Source organism: Bactrocera latifrons, unplaced genomic scaffold (assembly GCF_001853355.1).
Source record: "Bactrocera latifrons isolate USDA-ARS-PBARC rearing strain unplaced genomic scaffold, ASM185335v1 scaffold_402, whole genome shotgun sequence".
In the NCBI taxonomy this organism is placed as follows: domain Eukaryota; kingdom Metazoa; phylum Arthropoda; class Insecta; order Diptera; family Tephritidae; genus Bactrocera; species Bactrocera latifrons.
The window spans coordinates 173821-189468 of record NW_017537049.1 but is presented as its reverse complement, the minus strand read 5'-3'; the positions used below and the strand labels follow the sequence as shown (position 1 = coordinate 189468).

The 15648-nt window shown below is 40.3% G+C and overlaps 1 protein-coding gene across 1 annotated transcript in view; it reads right to left on the bottom strand.

Moving 5' to 3' along the window:
- The window catches only part of LOC108972541 (trifunctional enzyme subunit alpha, mitochondrial), a 17191-nt gene extending 5691 nt beyond the window's left edge, over window positions 1-11500 (bottom strand). Inside the window, exons 1-3 of the mRNA XM_018939167.1 lie at window positions 11290-11500; window positions 10490-11202; window positions 9529-10439 (exon numbers count right to left, since the gene is read on the bottom strand). Coding sequence (XP_018794712.1) covers window positions 9529-10439; window positions 10490-11202; window positions 11290-11356 — 1691 coding nt within the window. The 5' untranslated portion in view covers window positions 11357-11500. The remainder of the gene's footprint in view (window positions 1-9528; window positions 10440-10489; window positions 11203-11289) is intronic.
- Between the last annotated feature and the right edge of the window lie 4148 nt (window positions 11501-15648).

The following is a 15648-nucleotide window of genomic DNA, read 5'->3' as shown; positions in this document are numbered from 1 at the left end:
TGATGCCATTAAAACTATTAAATATCCTGTAAACCAATTTAAAAATCAGTTAGTGTTATCTAAATCCGACCATTTTAGCAAAATAAATAAAATTTTATTTGAAAAGCTCCGACGTCATATTATTTCTTTTGACACCATCGAAAACCTAATGCGCTATCTAAAAGAAGCTATCAATCCAAATGTCACAAASGGCTTACAATGTGAACATACASTTTTGGCAGAAATATAAAATGAATTAGTGAGGCAATTTCCTGGGGTTAAATTCGTACACACGAAAAACTTGCAATTGATTTAACCAACAAGAGTGACCAACTAGAAACAATCGCTATGGAACATAATCGAGCTCATCGATGTCTGAACGAGAATTTTCTACAAATCTCAAATGAATATTATTTTCCAAACATGAGAAAAATGCTAAAATCTTTAATTGCGAACTGCAGAATTTGTTTGCAAAACAAATATCAAAGAAAACCATTTGATCCTAGTATTGGAAAAACCCCCAAACCGAAATACCCCGGAGAAATACTCCATATTGATATTTTTATCACAGCCAAACAGCATTTTTTAACTTCTATTGACAAGTTTTCTAAATACGCCATTGTTAAGCCAATAGCTTCACGTTCCAYAGYTGATATAAAAGATGCAATGCTAGAAATACTGCTAATTTTTAAAAATACYAAAACTATAGTATCTGATAATGAAAGAGCTTTCCATTCCATCCTCCTTAAAAGTCTTCTTAGGGATAATTTTTCTATCGAACAGTTTTTTATCCCTACACTTCATAGCGAGAGTAATGGASAGGTTGAGAGGTTCCACTCCACACTGCTGGAAATTGCCCGCTGCATTAAGGAACAACAACAAATAAGTGAGACTAATGACCTAATGTTATTAGCCACACATAAATATAATAATAGTATCCATTCTGTCACAAACTTGAAGCCAATTGAACTCTCTATAGCTCATCAATAGAAACACTAGAAACGATAAGAAATAAATTAAAACTTGCACAAGAAAAAACGTTAGACAGATTTAATAAAAACAAAACTACTAAAACGTATAAGCCTGGCGCAAAGGTGTTTCTTAAAAGGAATAAAAGACTGGGAAACAAGTTCAGCAGTATTTATATTGAAAAGGTTATTGAAAAAGACTTGGGAACAACGGTACTAATAGATGGTAAAAAGATTCACAAAAGCAATATAGGTTAGACATTTTTTGTATGTTATAATTAACTTATATTAATTATAACAGGCCAGAAATTAAAAAAGTATACATCTAAAAAAATTTAAAGAAATTAGTATTAAAATAAAATCCAAAAGCATCTAATCTTGAATATTTACCTTAATTTGTTATTTGAATATTTGTATGCCAAGCCAATTAAAAAAGGCACACTGTCACAACAACTGTTAACATCTGCGTCACAACCTACTGATGGTGTTGCACCTTTAAATGATAAAATACAAATGCAATGTTGATGGAGTAACGAAACCATGCTATTGAACTGTAGCCTACAACAAGAGCTGGTCATCGAACCGGGGACGATTCGATCTTATGGAGGGCAATAGTTAGTGGATCGATCCTCATCTCAACTCCCCTAAAGGCATCATTGAATCATTATTCATTATTACCATTCATAATCAATTTACGCTTAGCTGTAGTAATTTTAAAAGAAGATTATATATGTAAATGATACCCTACAACAACAATTAGCAATTGATACTGCCCGAACATGTTGCGGAGGACCTTCATTGAAAAGGTATGATAATGGCATGCTGCGTTGGAAAGTTTGCACACGGCACGCTAAGCGACATCAACTTGCGGTAACTAAATCTATGGAAAGCGTTCGCTGATCGCATACCTGACACCATCAACAACAACTTGTTTTTTSCCACTTGGTATTTGCCTAGGCTTGGTAGGCTTAGTTTTTTAAAATAAAAAAAATTGTATCGAATCGAAAAAAGAATCAGAATAAATGTGATTGCCGAAGTGAACAAGTCTCTGATTTTTTAATTGTGATTGCCGAAGTGAACAAGACTTTGATTTTTTTAATTTATATAAAATAAATAATCAACGTCATTTCAGTTTTTTTTTTTTTGCACACGTCTTTTTCTCTTCAAGAAGTTGCTTATTTATAGGAATCACAATTACAAGACCAATATAGCGTATATAGTATGTAGCTCTTATATAGCTATTCCACTGAATGATAGGAATCATGAGCTTGCATGAAAAAAGTTTTTCATTTGACGAGATATCTTCACGAAATTTAGGATGGATTATAACGTAAAACAATAACGCAATCTCTAACTAATTTGTTCAGATATATTCACTATTAACATATATATAGCTGGCAAACAAACTGAACGATCGGAATTAAGTGCTGCATGGATAATTTTTTCATTTGACGAAATATCTTCATGAAATTTGACAAATTTACCACACCTTATTTATAACAGATGATTTTGTAAAACCGAATATTTGGGACCCAACGAATATGACTTCGCCATTAAAAGGAAAATGGATCTGAAGATTATGTCAAGGATTCTCCTCCGTAATTTCAAATTCTTAATACATCTAACGATCACTCCAAAGCGCTCAACAGATCAAAATCTTCTTTCACTGATACAAACACAGGAGACTATTCTGAATAAAATAAAATGATTTTGCCGCAAAAAAACATTTGTTCTGTTTCTTTTTTTAAGGTCCTGTTTACTATGGAAAGTACAAGTTATGCATGGAACACATAGATGGCGACAACGACAGGGAGCATCTGTCAAAAATTAAAATGGGGAGCAGTCGTCTTCAAAATATTCATGAAGCTGCGTTCAAGACGACATTTGCCGACGAGAACATTTCGATGTGGTGCAGTCGTGTCGTGCTGCCGTCTTTGCTTCAGCTATTTAATGAAATCAATTGATCATTGATTTGTCACCTAAACCAAATCCGTTATTACTTACGAAAGGGTGATAAACAGGGTCGCGAATATTTTAATTCCAGGTTTTTTTTCAAGATGTTGGGATTAAACATTTAAAATTTCATTCTTAATTCAAAAGCAAAAATGAAAATGTTAATTCTTAAGCCGAATATTAGAATTACAAATTGATAAAAAGTACACGGAAATTGTAAATAAAACGCAAAATATTTAATTATTCATCAATAATTATTTTTTCGCTCAAAGTAATCCCCATCAAATGTAGCATAATTCTGCAAACGATTTTTCCAGTCTTCAAAACACTTTTCATAACCACTTTTTGGGATGGAATTCAGCTCCTTCAGCGTTATTTTATCACTTCCATCGACTGAAAACGGGTCCACGGAGCGGCGATTTCAGTTTGGGGAACAAGAAAAAATTACACGGAGCTAAATATGAATACGATTGATCGATGATATTTATTGCGTTTTTGGCTTTGAATTCGGTCACATCGCATAGGCTAGATGCGATGATGCATTATCTTCCACAACTACTTCCGTTTTCGACTGATGCTCCCACACAACTGCCTTATTGAGCATCTATCCCTCCGGAACTAATTTATGATGCACCAAACCCCGTATATCGAAAACAATTGATTTTTGAAAGTCTTTGGCGTGTTTTTTTTTTTTTTTTTTTTTTTTTTTTTTTTTTTTTTTTTTTTTTTTTTTTTTTTTTTTTTTTTTTTTTTTTTTGTTTCGGTCCGTTTTTCCTTTTGTTCCGATGATTGTTAGCATATCAAACTTATAAGCATGGCCAGTTATAACGCTCTCCATCAATGCGGGAAATTCGCACAATCAAGCATGTCTAACAACCCGTTCCCACGGCAGTCGGGTCTACGAAAACCGGAACGGACCCGGATTTTTATCCGGCCAAGGACTGTCAACTAGGCAAAATTCTACCGTTACAACAACAACAACAACACCCTGTTTATGACACTCTTTCTGAAAAAAAAAATCAGCATTATCGGGCAAGAAGGCATTTCATACCCAAAATATCCATCAAAATCATTCTAACGGACTCGGATGGCCCTCTTGCCATCTCTCTAAGACTTGCCTGACGATTTTCAAACATCCTTTTATCCTTCGCTTGTTAATATTTATCAGTTGAAGAGCTCATAGGTCGTCCAGAAGGAGGCATGTCTTCAACAATCTGTCGACCGTATTTGAAAGCTGTTTACCACTGGTAAGCTTATGTTTTTGATAAAACTAAATCAACCTAACCCTTTTCCAAGATTCACAAAGATTCCGCACCTGCACATGGTTAAAAATACAAAATTTTAGACAAATTCTTTGTTGATATTTTTACCCATTGTAAAAATCGCAACGCACTACTGAGATGTACCGACTTAAGCATCTGCTGTAAACAAACTGGTTGACAGTTCACGCTCATATTTGGCATAGTTACTAAGGACAGCCCTACCAACCTACCAACTTACAAAATAATTTTTTCTGCAATATCATTCATTTAATTACAATTTCCGTGTGCTTCTTTGTTCCAATGTAAATCGATTGAATGCGTAAGTTTGCCGGAGTTAAGGCCTATTCACATGGAACTTTTGCTTCGCTTTGCGTTAGACATTTGTTTAGGCAGCAAAGTTCGATTAATGAATTATCTTTGGGTTTCAAGGAGTACGGACGTGTATTTTAATTCTCCCCGTGTATTCAGATTTTGCAAAAAGTAAACAATCAATAATAATTAAATAAAAACAAACAATGAAATAACAATTCTTCTTCTTCTTTATTGGCAATCATGAGTGCTTCGTACCCTCACGGGCAAAGCCGCAGGCACTCCTTAAATGTCTACTTCAGTTTTGTCGAGCCAACAAAAACGCCTAGCAAAAAAATGTACCGGCGACGATGAGCCATCGCAGCCATGAGCTAAAAATGAATTGAATGAAAATTAAACAAGGGATGCAGTCAACAAGTAAACAGCAATCGGGCAGCAAGCACCAGGAGAGCGAAAAGAAACAAAACGCAAAGTGAGATTGTACCAAGAAAAATATGACCATGTGTTCAGACGGTAACTGATCGCTATATAAATGTAAAAATAAAATCGAGTCCAATTAAATCAGCGGTCAATACCAAAAATCTTCAAATGGTAAAATTTCAGAAATTCTTATTGGCAACAATTGGCTTTACTGACCAAAGAGCCTAACGACCTCAACACCCGCGCCGTCAGTTCTGCTTTCTCCAGACTGGACAAGGAGGCGAAGCAAATGGGTCTGGCAGTGAACGAGGGCAAGACGAAATATCTCCTGTCATCAAACAAACAGTCGTCGCACTCGCGACTTGGCACTCACGACACTGTTGACAGTCTTAGCTTTGAAGTTGTAGATAATTTCGTCTATCTTGGAACCAGTGTAAACACCACCAACAATGTCAGCCTGGACAACGCAGGATAACTCTTGCGAACAGGTGCTACTTCGGACTGAGTAGGCAATTGAGAAGCAAATGAAATCACTCATAATTCCCGTTGTTGTTGTTTTAACGGTTATCAGTCCCCGTTGGGATGGTGAGGGTTATCTGTGTTGTCGTCGGTGTCATCWAACGGGAGGCCCAGCAAACGTGCTGTTTCAACGGGGTTGGACCAGAGGGAAAAAGGTGTTAGATGGGTGGGGTTGGTTGAGCATGCAAAGAGGTGATCAGTGTCATGCGGAGACTCGTTGCATGCAGGACATACGTTGGGTATGTCAGGGCCTATTCTGGATAGGTAGGAGTTTAACCTGCTACAATATCCAGAASRAAGTTGCGCAAGGTTCACTCGCGTTTCTCGCGGCAACTCGAGCTCTTCGTCTGCTATGGGTGGTGATTTGACTCCAAGTACGCCATTCACGGGGAGGGAGTCGGTGAAGGTATTGATGGMTCCACTGTGGATGGCGGTCAGTGCCTGTCGGAAGTCTGTAGCGTCCGAGGTCCTGTCGGCGTATTGTTCGATGTCGTCGACGTGGTCAAGGAATGAGCTCTTGATTCTCCTAGTATGCGGTTCCGCTCGAAGCAGATGACTGCAAGGATGATTTCTACGAAACTGCTTGGAGAGGAGATCATTATGCTCCTTAACTGGGAGCATAAGCGTCTCGCTATGTAGGTGCTCGATGGGAGACATCAGGAGGCATCCCTCGTRGTCCGGTGTGCTGTATTCTGGCAGATCTGTAGTTTCCTCATCTGCGTGCCACTGCATCCAGGCGATCGTATGGGTGCTGCATAGTTGAGGACCGGCCGGCCGATTGCCTTGTAAGTTGCCAACAACTCTTAGTCTTTTCTGCATGTGCTGCCGGCTAGCGACTTGAGGATTTTGTTGCGGCTCTGTACTTTGGCGATAATAGCGGTCGTATGTGGAGAGAAGGAGCATAGAATGTCGAAAGTGACACCTAAAATCTTAGGGTTATTGACAGTCGGAATTTTGACGCCTTCGACTGCAATATTAAGTTCCAGTCTATACTCCTTCSTCCAGTTCGTGAATATGGTCGCTGTGGATTTGGTAGGGGAAAGTTGGAGGTTCCGTGCAGTGAGGAAACGAGAAAGGTCGGAGAGGTAGTTGTTTACCTTCGAACGCATGCCATCGATTCCATTGCCCGAGATGTAGAAGTTAAACAGTAGCGGGGAGAGGACACCACCCTACGAAACCCCCGGTTTAATTCTTCTCAGTTTAGATGTTGCGCCTCGAAATAGTACGGATGATTGGCGACCGTTCAGATAGTTCATGATCCACCTCTTGAGCCCTGGAGGAATCGTGGTTTTCTCAATGTCCTGCAGTGGCGTTGTGTGATTGACCGTGTCAAAAGCTTTTGACAGGTCCAACGCTACGAGGATAGTTCTCTCACAGCGTGCTTTCTGGTTGAGGCCACGAACTATCTGAGCGTTTATGACGCTAAGTGCTGTGGTGGTACTGTGCATTTTACGGAATCCATGCTGGTGGCTGGTTAGGCTCAGGTGGTGAGTGAAGATCAGGAGTAACAAGGCTTCAAGTGTCTTCACTACTGGGGAGAGGAGAGTTATCGGGCGATAAGATTCCCCTTTGTTGGCGGGTTTCCCAGGTTTCAGTAGTGGGACCACTCYTCCGACTTTCCACACATCGGGTATTTGAAGAGTGGTTAGCGACAGGTTGAGGACCTTGGTGAGATATTTTACTCGAGTCGAGCCTAGATGCTTTAGCATTAGCATGTTGATTCCATCAGGGCCAATGGAKTTGGAAGATTTTGCTTTGTTGATGACACCCTGAACCTCTTCATCGGTGAAAGTAAGTAGCGCGCCATCGTTTGGCATTTTGTGCAGCCGTCGGTTAACACATCGTTTGGCTTTGCCTACCGAAGGGTGCAGTGTAAACTGACGGCTAAAGTAGCTCGCGCACTTCTTCGGGTCCGAAGAGGCATGACCATTGAATTGAACTTCAACTCGGTCGTTGTGACTCTTCGCGTTGGACAAAGCTTTGACAGTAGCCCAAAGCTTACTCACACCGGTGGAGAGGTTGCAGGACTGCTCTATCCATTTCGTCCGCTTATGCTGGTTTACCATACCATACTGGGGGATGTATATATTAAATATTTCGAGCTTGACATCGCCTGACCGTACAGCTATGCCCTGACATTCTAGGATAGCGTCTCTGCATATGAAAAATGAAGGCTAGGCCACCACCATCGATACGCGCTCCCGATTCATAAGCGCAACTATCTCCTCGATCTTGCTCTTGAGTCCGTTGCAGTTGTATTGAAGTAGCCGGGTTTGTAGCGGGTGTCCGTGGGTGATCCTGGGCGTGAGGGAGGGACGTGTGGGTGGTATTTGTTGCAGCTGGAGAACCCGCCGGGGCGGTTGTCGGACTAGGGTGTTTGTTGGCGACGCCACAAGTCAGATTGGGGGCTATGTTGCCTAGTTGAGCTCCGGGGGACCGTGGAGGTCCTCTGTTGGACACTCGATGGAACGATGAACTGTATTAGATATATGACGACAATGACATAGTTTAGCGAATTAAAAGACAGCGGCTACGCTGGCTAGGTCATGTTATTCGAATGGACGGAAACACTCCAGCTCTGAAAGTATTCGACGCTGTACCCGCCGTGGGAAGCAGAGGAGAGGTGGAGAARGACCTGGCTACGCTTGGAATATCCAATTGGCGCCAYGTAGCGAAAAGAAGAAACGACTGGCGTGCTGTTCTTAACTCGGCTATAATCGCGTAAGCGGTGTCTACGCCAATTAAGAAGAAGACTCATTTTTAAATACGTATATATGTACGTAAAGAATATGTAACTTTGGCCACTGCTCTAGAGTATTGAAGATGATTTCTCTGTGCTAAATACATAGCTCTAGTTCATGCTGGGCATGCAAAGATGCGGTTAGAATCATGCGGGAACTCGCTACATGCAGAACATATATTTGGTATGTAGGGGCCGATTCTGTATTGGTAGGAGTTGGAACTGGAGGCCTATTCTGTAACTCGATTCGAAAAAAAATTTCGGATTTTCAAGCCATTTTCGAATAAGATACTCGTTAGCTGTTGAGTTGTAGAAAGCAAAAACGAAAATTGTACTTATTCTGACACTGGGTGGTTACAACTTTCGTTAGTTATAAAGTAGATCCAAATTTCAAATATAATACATTTACGAATCGAGATACAGAACAGGTCTCCTGCTACACTATCCATAACTAAGCAGCTCAGGGGTCCAGTACTCCATTCGCCGAGAAAAAGTCGGTGTTTATGGCTCCGCTGTGAATGGTCTGTGCATGTCTAMGGTTGCGTCCCGAAGTCTGGTCGGCGTACTGTCTTATGTCGTCAATGTAGATAAGGAAGGACCCCTGATATTCTACGAAAACACCCCCACCAGAAACTGCTTGCAGTTATAGTGCGGAGTCCTGGTCTTCACTGTATACAGGCGACCTCATTGGTACTGCGTAGTTAAGAACCGTCCAAACGATTGTCTTTTATGTTGCCAGAAACCTTTCTTGGTTTTTCCCCCGTGTGCTGCCAGCTAGCGGACAACTAGTCATGGATAGAGATATAGCATATTTTAGGTATGTATATTGGTAGGTAGGTTTATTGGGAAAAAAATATATATGTGTTGAAGCTGTTCAACATTTCCCGCTGATTTACTTGCAAGAGCTTTTCGTATTTTTTATTTCTCAACAAATTAGTATTACTTTTAACAAAATTTATGGCGTTATATACCATTTTCGAACCATTCATACTTTTTGCAATCTGAGTTGGACTTTTGCCTCTTCGGGTAGATCAAAAATATTTCTTTTTTTTCCAGAGTACAAAGCAAATTTCAACAATCTTTTTAACATTCTTTGACAGCTGCAACGTATTCTTTCCACGACTGCCAATGAATAATGTATATTTGTACAAATAATCAAATGTGTGCTATTCTTTTATCTAATCTAATTTCGTTTGACCGCGATTGTAAGAACTGCGAACCAGAAATTTTTAGGAGAGGTAATAGTAAGAAATCAAATCTGGAGACTTGCCAGATTTTTAGAAATTTAATAAGAAATATATATTTTTAAACAAGCTACTGGTTCCAATCTAAAAACGAAGTCAACAACATAAACAAATCAGTAATAAGATATACGTACCTGATTCCTTCATACAAAATAGTTGATAAAATACGTGTTGTATAAAAACCAGGGCCGTCGTTTACTGTAATCACCACTTTTCCTTGTTTGAGGCCTACTGCCACAGCTTTAGCGGTAGTTTCCTTGGAAGTTTTCGGATGTGTAATTATTTCGAGTAATTGCATTTTGTCAACAGGTGAAAAGTAATGCATGCCTATCAAATTTTCAGGTCTTGAGCTGACCTCAGCGATATTTTTGATAGGTATGGCACTTGTGTTGGTTGCAATTATGCAATGAGAAGGCACTATAGACTCCAATTCTGAAATTACTGCATGCTTGACTTTTAAATCTTCAAATACGGCCTCTATGACTATATCTGCATTTTGAAACTTTTTATAATCGAGTGTAGGTTTTAATTTTGATATTATTTGATTGCATTCCATAACGCTAATTCTTTTTCTCTTCACTTGAACGTCTAATCCTTTCTGGATTTGTTCCAATCCCCGTGCTAGTCCTTTAATGGATGTGTCTTTAATAAAAACTTGATATCCATTGTTAACTGATACTTGGGCAATACCTGAACCCATAAGTCCAGCACCTAACACCCCAACAGTTTTAACTTCCGATTTTGGATGGCCAAACCGATTCTTTCTACATTCAGTTTGACCACGAAATAGGCTAATAAGGCCTTTTGACTCCGGAGTCATAGCCAGTTCTCCAAATGCTTTGCTTTCAGCTTCATAGCCTGCTGAAGTTCCTTTTTCAATACCTGTTCGAATAACATCGATTATTTTTAAAGGTGCGGGATAAAGTCCGTTTGATAACTTTAAAACTTGCTTTTGGGCAGTTTTGAATATTCTGTTTCTAATGAAATCTACTCCCATAGAGGCCTTCAAAACTTTATCCATCAAACTTTTACTTCCACGATTTACCTTGATACGAAAAGTTAAATTTTATCGGGCAAAATACATCATATACAAACCTTTAATTTTTCACTGGCAATATCTTTTGCTACTTCGATTGCGATTTTTTCCAAATATTGCATGGTATTTTCTTCATTTGGAGCTAACCCTGGCCCTAATGGATTAACTAACAAATCTACCAATCCTATTTTTTTCGCTCTGTCCGCTGATACATGTTTTCCTGTGAGACACAAATCTAAAGCTGTTGCCACGTTACTTAGTTCCGAAAGACGAACTGTACCGCCAGCACCAGGAAGAAGACCTAATAAAACTTCCGGTGTACCAAGTTTTGTTGCCCTTGATGTTGTTGCTATACGATAATGACACGCCATAGCTAATTCAAAACCTCCTCCGAGACATACTCCATTAATAGCAGCCACAATGGGTTTTCTGCTATTTCCTATTTGATGAAAGAAATCTTGTCCTTCTCTCGAAATTTTTGAAGCCTCTTCCAATGTCCTACATTTTTCAAGCATGCTTATATCCGCTCCAGCAATGAAGCACCCTGGTTTTCCAGAAATTACCACCGCTGATGTTATAGCGCTATTTATTTCGAGCTCTTGTAAAATTGACTTCATCTCAGAGGTCATGGATACATTTAGAGAATTCACTTTTGCATTTTGTAAATCCAAAGTAACAACTAAAACGTCATCCACAACTTTTGTCCGCAAGTCTTTTGCACTTTCATCCTTAACAATGCTAGAAGCATACTTTTTCGTACTCATTAATCCACCTTTATATAAAGTAAACATTAACAATATAGTAAGAAGTACATTCACACCATTAAGTAAGGGTCCAAAGTACGAAATCAAATTCTTACCAAGTCGACAAAATAGGTCTGTCCTTGACATATACATTGGGACCCTTAATAGTTGATTAACTGCCATAACTTAAAACTTCGTTATTTCTATAATTTAGCACCAACAACAATCTGATCTGTTATATGAATAAAGATAACATACACTAAAATAATTCAACTATTGAGAGTGTCCTAAAAAACCACCATTACGGGTTGTTCTCACTTATCATCAAATCTGACTCGCGCTTTATACCATGTTACAGGAAAGAGCATTTTTATTAAGCAGATATTAGAACACCTTGCATGATGATCGCGACAGACTACAAACCACATCTTTCAAATATTAAAATACACACTTTCTAATGGACAGACCTATTTTGACTGGAGCACGACTACGCGACTGCAAGCCACCAGTTGTCGTTCTTGCTAACTTCAATATATTCTTATATTTGCCAACGTCTGTGGGACGACAGTAGAGAGATGAGGAAGAGTGGTGATGCATCTAATATGTAAAATTACTCAAAGCTCTAACAAACCTGACGTTATTTTTCAAAAATGCCTTTGTTTCAGCTGTGACCAGCTAGCTACTCCAGCACCACAATTCGAAATATAATTTTTAAAATATGAAAATGTACCTGCTGCGCCACCAAAAGCCGCGCCTTCGATCGCACCAACAGTCAACTTGGCTTGACCGAAATATTATATTGAATAATTGGCAGCCATCCAAGCTGAAGAAATTGCCACGTAATCAAAGAAGTTGGAATTTGAAAAGTATAAGTTCTTCCAACTTATCTTCTTCTTCTTCTTTACTGTGTGTGTGGCCATTATTACAAAATTTGATTCTTTAGTCTCAGAAAATTATTAGTGTGTTTCACCACACTTAACATCTTCTTCTTCTTTATTGGCGTAGACACTGCTTACGCGATTATAGAAGAGTTAACAACAGTGCGCCAGTTGTTCTTCTTTCTGCACCGTGGCGCCAATTGGAGATTCCAAACGAAGCAAGGTCCTCTCCACCTTGACTTTCTAACCGAATGCAGGTCTTCCTCTTCCTCCGCTTTGCTCGGCAGGTACTGCGTTGAATACTTTCAGAGTTGGAGTGTTTTCGTCTATTTGGACGACATTACCTAACCAGCGCAGCCGCTGTTTCTTTATTCGCTATACTATGTCAAATTTTGTCGTATAACTCGTACATCATCGTTCGAACGAATACGATATTTGCCGCTGCCATAAAGGCGAACTAACTTGAAAAGGCGAAGCACCCCCCTTCACAGGGTTGTGTGCTGGGTTTGTGACCCGCCACGTAAAAAACGCACCCTATGAAAAAGAACAACAAGCCTCGGATGAGTGACACTCCTTTGATGATAACCACAGCAAACGAATTCTTCTTCTTCTTGATTGGCGTAGTCACCGCTTACGCGATTATAGCAGAGTTGGAGGATGGAGTCATGTGTTCACGCAAGCGAGGAAAGTTCTCTGATCGTCATTCACTTGGGAGTGGCCAGAAACGAATCTTTTACATATGACTCAAGCAGCTCACGACTTCCGCTCCTTGACCAAGTATCCTCTGGGTAGCCTTAGAACACCCGTTTGAAGGCGAGCTAAAGTGAGAAGGCGAAACATTCCCTGCATAGGGTTGTGCGCTGGGTTTGGGACCCGCCACGTAAAAAAACCACCCCAATGAAAAAGCAAACGAATTGAGATCTACAATTTGAGGGAATGCACCTGGAATGTCCGATCCTTTAATTGGGAATGTGCCTCTGCCCAGGTGGTTGATGTCCCCCTTAGAGTGAACTCTGACATCACCRCCGTCCAAGAAATGCGATGGACGGGACAAGGACAGAGACGAGTAGGGCCTTGTGGCATTTATTACAGTGACCATATAAAGGAGCGCAAATTTGGTGTGGGGTTCGTGGTGGGAGAGAGACTCCGTCGCCGAGTACTATCATTCACCCCGATGGATAAACACCTAGCCACAATCCGCATCATCGTAACATATCGCTGATTTGGGCACACGCCTATATGGAAGAAAAGGACGATCTGAAGATTCCTATGAGAGCTTTCCCCACCACGATATCAAAATCGTGCTTCTCCAGTGCTTTAGATGTGCGTGCACTCCGAGGTCCTAACATCGACTCGCCCCAATATTTTGTTGCAGTCAAGATTCGCACCCGCCTTTGTGCAGCAAAAAATGGACGTCAACAAACACAAGGAAGGTACGACGTCGAAAATCGGCAATCACAACTTGTAGCTGAACGATTTTCTAGTCGACATACTCTCCTGCTCTCTCAGAGCACTCATCAACAACTCGGGAACTGTGGGTCGGCATTTTAAGCTCCTTACATACAGCTGCAACCGAAACCATTGGCTAGTACGACGAGGAGTGTTGCTACCAGCAGAAAACAGAGAGTTAAAGAGGGAGAGGGAGCAGCATTTGCAGACAGAAAAAGAAAGAGGCCGAAATGAGTGAGTATGAAGAGCTTGATAAGCTGGTAGACAGGGGTAGAGCTCGAAAATTCTACGAAAAAATGCGGCGACTAACAGAAGGTTTCAAGGCCGAAACATACTCTTGTAGAGAAGGTGAACCCGGCTTCCCAATCGATGATGATGGCGATGACGTTCCATTGCATCATCATGAAGAAGTTCGAATAGCAATTACTCCTTTGAAGATACAGATAAGGAGCATGCATCAGCTTCCATCAGCATATTCTACAAAAACAGAGACTCCACAATCTGCACCAACTACAGTGGGATAAGCCTTCTCAACATCGCGTATATGGTTCTATCGAGCGTACTGTGTGATCGATTAAAGCCCACCGTCAACAAACTGATTGGATCTTATCAGTGTGGCTTTAGACCTGGCAAATCAACAACCGACCAAATATTTACCATGCGCCAAATCCTGGAAAAGACCCGTGTAAGGAGAATCGACACATACCACCTATTCGTCGATTTCACAGCTGCTTTCGACAGCACGAAAAGGAGCTGCCTTTATGCTGCGGTGTCTGAATTTGGTATCCCCGCAAAACTAATACGGCTGTGTAAATTGACGTTGAGCAACACCAAAAGTTCCGTCCGAACCGGTTAGGAGCTTTTCGAGCCGTTCGATATCAAACGAGGTTTCAGACAAGGCGACTCCGGGTCGTGAGACTTCTTCAATCTGCTGCTGGAGAAAATAATTCGAGGTGCAGAATTTAATCGAGCAGGTACAACTTTTCATAAGAGTGTACAGCTGCTTGCGTATGCCGCTGATATTGACAACATCGGCCTCAACACCCGCGCCGTTAGTTCTGCTTTCTCCAGACTGGACAAGGAAGCAAAGCAAATGCGTCTAGTGGTGAACGAGGGCAAGACGAAATATCTCCTGTCATCAAACAAACAGTCGTCGCACTGGAGTCTTGGATCTCACGTCACTGTTGTCAGGCATAACTTTGAAGTCGTAGATAATTTTGTCTATCTTAAAACCAGGATATCTCTTGCCAACAGGTGCTACTTCGGACTAAGTAGGCAAGTGAGAAGTAGAGTACTCTCTCGACGAACAAAAACCAAACTCTATACGTCACTCATAATTCCCGTCCTGTTATATTGTGCAGAGGCTTGGAGGATTACAACAACTAATAAGTCGACGTTAGGAGTCTTGGAGAGAAAAGTTCTGCGAAGGATTTATGGTCCTTTGCGTGTTGGCCACGGCTAATGTCGCATTCGATGAAACGATGAGATATATGACGACAGTGACATAGTTCAGCGAATTAACAGACAGCGGCTACGCTGGCTAGATCGTGTTGTCCGAATGTATGAAAACATTTCCACGTAGCGAAAAGAAGAAACGACTGGCGCGCTGTTGTTAACACAGCTATAATCGCGTAAGCTTTGTCGTAGATCTCCATTCCAAATACTTTGGCACATATTGATAATTTCCATGATGACTCGATAAGATAACTACGGGATTTTCATCCAATTCATCCATATTTTGCCAATAGCTACGTCCTCTAAAAAGTTCTGTTTTGAGTTTTTAAAGCTTAAAAGCGRTTTCTTCAATCATCAAATTAACAATTATTTATTTTTCAGAAAGATGTGAGTTTTAAAAACGCATTCGTTAATCTTTTGAAATTTGGCTTGTTTGTTTATTTATTCATTCATTACACATTATAATACTTTTTCAAAACCAACTGACCGAATCAGCTGTTCATATATCCTTCCATCTTTCGGTATAGAATCTCTGCATTTTGCGTCAAGACCAAATCGAGGAAGAGAAGATTTTTGTTTTCCTCATGAATTTTCTGTTTACATTCAGCATTTATTGTAAAGCAAAAAAACAAAATACACTCATTTGGCCTTTCAGTAAGGTTGAAGATGAGAACACTGAAGTGTTTTTTGGAA